This window comes from Austrofundulus limnaeus, unplaced genomic scaffold (genome assembly GCF_001266775.1).
Source record: "Austrofundulus limnaeus strain Quisiro unplaced genomic scaffold, Austrofundulus_limnaeus-1.0 Scaffold164, whole genome shotgun sequence".
NCBI lineage: Eukaryota > Metazoa > Chordata > Actinopteri > Cyprinodontiformes > Rivulidae > Austrofundulus > Austrofundulus limnaeus.
Genome location: NW_013952566.1, coordinates 1051271 through 1055931, shown reverse-complemented (window position 1 = coordinate 1055931; position 4661 = coordinate 1051271). Strand labels below are relative to the sequence as shown.

General features: G+C 39.6%; 1 protein-coding gene across 1 annotated transcript in view; it reads right to left on the bottom strand.

Annotated features, from left to right (window-relative positions):
- Window positions 1-4661, bottom strand: part of rela (v-rel avian reticuloendotheliosis viral oncogene homolog A) — a 30582-nt gene that overhangs the window by 9705 nt on the left and 16216 nt on the right. Inside the window, exons 6-7 of the mRNA XM_014017253.1 lie at window positions 4001-4135; window positions 1661-1765 (exon numbers count right to left, since the gene is read on the bottom strand). Coding sequence (XP_013872707.1) covers window positions 1661-1765; window positions 4001-4135 — 240 coding nt within the window. The remainder of the gene's footprint in view (window positions 1-1660; window positions 1766-4000; window positions 4136-4661) is intronic.

Here is a 4661-nt window from a genome sequence, read left to right as displayed (position 1 = left end):
TATGAATATAATATACAAGTTTCACTTTTTAAATGGAATTACTGAAATAAATCTACTTTTTCATGATATTCTAATTTTATGACCAGCACCTGTATATTSTTGTGTGATGCTACTGATGCAATGGTCTGATTTGTTGTTTTTTACTGGTTATACATGTGGGGATGTGCAATATGTGTTTTGATTGGGCAATGTGTGTTCTTTTTATTCAATAGGTGATTTCATTGTGGCGTTGGTGTTCATTGTGTGTTTTTATGGATTGTAGTGTACTTAACTGTGGTCAGAGGGTCCGGTGGTATAGTGCCTCTGTCAGTGTGCCCCAGGGCAGCTGTGGCTACGATGTAGCTTACCACCATCAGTGTTGTGAACAGGTAAAGCGCTTTGGGGTTATACAAGCTATACAAGTTCAGGTCATTTACTTTTGGTAGCACAACTTTTGTTTAGTGCACAATGTCAAAGATAAATTTCCTCTTATGGAAAATGATCAATCCATCAATCAATAAAATTCATAAATAGTAAATCATTTAAAGCATTTTTGCATGAACTGCTGCAAAATTTTATATATTTGTCAGAATTAAACTGTTTCTCCATAACTTATAACTTTTAAATGGAAATCCATTTCAACATGATAGAACTCGACGCCAACCGTCGCTGATGTCCCCTAGTTGTCATTCAGTAATGATCCATTGTTAGCAGTTTTGTTAGAATCATCACAGGCCTTCATTATTTAAATAAACTCGTAGGGTGAACAGACGGACGGGGGGCTGAAGTGATCTTGTCAAACTACCACACAAATGTTGAGCAGGTCTACCTTATGATGCACACACTTGGTTCAGACTGGATCATGTATGTGTGATTTAGAGCCAACTGTATGTCAAAGGCGTGATGGCTAATTAGGCCACGCCCTCCAAAAATTGGACTGCATTCCAGTAATGGGGTGGATTAGGATCAACCATAGCAAATTGCGTGTTGACTGGCTAAAATACGTGGAATTTAGAACTAAACGCATGTCAGTAGCGTGATGTCTGACTTCGCCGCACAGCCATGACCACGCCTTTCACTAAAAGGTCTTTGTGCTCGAAAACAAGTGAGATCAAGTTCTTATCTGTGTTCTGACATGATTTGTTGCTCATTAGATCAAGACGGTCAGAGATGGAGCAAAAAGAAGGTCACTTCCTGTTGTGAGGGGCCGTGGCTTTGATGACGCCATGTGGTATGGTCGGGCATAGAACATGGGAGACTCATACCAAGTTTGGTGCATTTTAGCCTTTCTATGTGAACGTTACAGCTTTCTGAAATTGTAGCAGATAGACAGAGAGCATCCCCTGCCTCTGCGGACAAAAAGGCTGGATTTTTCCTTTATTTTAAATCCCTTCATAATATTTTTACTTAGATTGATTTTTTTCTTTCTCCTTTTCTACCAAGTACSCAGCTTGAAGTGACGACATTAGAGCAGCAGCTGTGAGGGTCACGCATCTGTTTAGAAACAACTTCCTCCAAGCGAGCAAACAGACCCTGATTTCCTGTGGGTGTGAAACTTTACATCTCCTCTGCTCGGGTCGCTTCACAGGCTTCACATCTGCTTCGTCACTTCAGAGTTCTATTTACYGGCCGCTGAGGATGAAAGTGCAAGTTCAGTGCTGTGTTTGTAAGCCAATATTACCTTTCTGCACTTTGTCACACAGCAGGAAAATCTCGTCGCCTCCTTTGCAGCTGCCGGAGTTTCGGTTGACTCTGCAGATCTTTAACTCGGCTGTGTTTGGTGCTCCTGCCAGARGAGAACAAAACGTTTTTAAAAACGTGATCGCAATCAAGTTCTGCTTTACAGAAGGGCTTTAWTTACTAGGCAGAGACATTTGAAAAAGGATGTGGTGAATTTGAAGATGAATTCTTGTAAATACCTTCAGGCTGAGGAGAAAATGCAAAGAGGAACAAAAAGCTACAAAGGTTACAGAAAACTGAGTTCATGTGTCGTTTTGACTMGTGCTGCTCGGGTTTACCATTACAGTTGGCTTTTCTTTGAATCTGTCTTCAGAAAAATCCTTCTACTCATTTATATCACACCAAACCAGATAAAGAAAAAGGGGCCTTTCTAAAACTTTGCCCTATATCCACGTCAAATGAAGTTAATAGATTACGGTGGTAAAAATAAGACTTTAGATAAAGTTACGTTGAATGATGGAGATGTAGCCAATTTGGTGTAACTTCAGAAATATTAGTCCATGTGATCTCATTCAGGATGTTAGCTCAGAGGATGTGATGCTAATGACTCTCAGCTACTYCCAGACTAAAGGTTWAACAAATACCTGTAAGATAAACAGGTGTGGGTCAGATCTGGTGTCAAGCTGGCACTGCAACTGGATGTAGGCCAGGCACTGTTTTTAAGAAGGCATGCCACAACTGGCRRGGTCATGYTTTGGTTTATGAGGTGCTGGCCCATGAATGGACCACCTCCTTGAAACCACATCTGGACCACTGAAGGGCCGTCACTCTTTACGGTGTCTGGGCTGACTGTTAGTGCGCTGTGTAGGCCAGAGCTGGGCCAGYCTAATTTTGCTGTGTAGGTTAGCTGGCTGAATTGGAATGACCACTCGTCGATGTAAAACCATTATTTCCTGTGGTGAGAAAAAGAACCAACAAGAGCTCAAAATGGACTTTTAGGTCCTCCTCTTTTGACTGACACCTCARTTGACCAACTGGGTTCATCTATCGGTTCTCCAGAGCCAATAATCTGTGAGAAATATTGCAACTTCCGGTTGTGTCACCCTGGGCTAGATTGACTGTAGAATTGGCCAATCAGCTCTGAGCTTCATTCTGATGCCACAGCTGTGTAGCCAATCACCTTACCTTTCATTTGGTATATAGTTTGAGGGGGTYGAAACTTTGTTTAGCCAATCGCAAGCCACTGTTTGAGAATGTTGTCATTTGTTAGCAGATGCCTCCATCTAGTGGACAAAGCAACGCTCACAGAAAACATTGTTTTAACATCCTTTCATCGACAGTTAGCTGACTAAACATACTGTTAAATGGAAAATATATTTGTTATGAAGTGTTTCAAGTGCTTCATGACATGGCAGAGTTATTTTTGTGGCCAGGAGAAGTAAAAATGTTTGGAAAAAAAAACACTTCCGGTCGGCCATTTTGAATCGCTAATTTCATCATATTTCAGGACAAATATGCATCAAAAGTAAGTGAAAAACAAATATTCTTTSGCTGCTGGTGGTTTTATAAGCTGTGTGGAATGTTAATGCGAAAAAAAAAGGATATAATTGTTTATTGTTGTGTTTTGGTTGTTTGTTGGTGGAGATTGGCTGAATGTACTCCTGTTGGTATAAATATTTCTGAATATTATTATTATTTTTTGATAATGTAATCATGCTGTGAGTTAATATGGATGGTAGAATGTGTTTTGTGGGGGTTTTATCTTTAATTTGAGCCCAGAGTGAAGTCTCTGTGTTGAAGCATTTAGAAATTACAGTGTTTTAGACAAAGTGTACAGTTTAAACATATTTGTACAAGTGTACAAATATGCAAAATGGGACATGCTGGATTGTACTATGTCTCAATTATTTATATTTTATGCTACTGTTACCAAATTTGAACTGGTAATGGTTGGGAATTAATATTTTGGTGCAGTAAAAATTGTTTCTTAATATTCTGTGTTACTTTATTGGTAAAAAATAAAAACTTATGGAGAAAAATATCTTGATTTTTGTGTAATTTACTTTAATATACTAAATACTAGTTACAGTTACAAAGAATATGACTGATGAAGTTAAAAATTCAGATTATTAGCTTTAAAAAGAGACCAAGCTTGTGAATTTACTCTAAAGGGTTCAAAAGCAGTACTTCATTTAATTTGTGTGTGCTTTTGAAGGCGTTTTATGGTATTTTAGACCCGAAGGTTATCTAATGAACATGTTATGTATAGCCCAAAGATGTATCCCTAACTTGTTCAAGGAACCYTAATAGGTCCTCTTTAAAGCCTGATAGTCTGACTCACTGTTGTCAAAGATGGGCTGGGACACGACGGGCTCCAGAGGAAACAGCTCCCCCGCAGGCAAGGTGATGGAGGCCTGGAAGCAAAGCCGCACCGAGTTCAGGTCAAACTCTTCCTCCCACACCTTGGCCTCAGGAACTGAAAGCAAAAACACAGAAAGGAAACGGGTGTGGGAGCACAATCACACAACCCAGCAGCCTGATTAGACTCCACATCCTGTTAAACGTTGCTGCAGTTTCTGAAAAATAAACATTTAGCCTTTGTTTCTAGGGTAATTTTTAGGCCACGCTGTTCAAACACTTTCCTGAAACAGTACAGCAAAACTAATACTGTAGGAATAAACTTCTGGTGCCAATGCAGCCACTGCTTCAAATCCCAGCCTACGTTAGGTTTCTTCACTAAAGTCCTGCAGGAATTTGGGATTTCCTTTTTGTAATAATTTAAGCTGACAAAATGTAACGTTTTGTTGTATAAACTGTTGAAAGAACTAAGAGAACTAAGAGAACTAAGAACAAAAGTCAAAGCTGCCGCCACTGGATCATTAGGGTCACCATGCTAAATACACACCTGGGTCTCTCACTCACAAGCACTCACAATACAATGGGCAGACAGAAATGCATAAAGCCTCAAACAAACATTTACCGTATTTTTCGGACTATAAGCC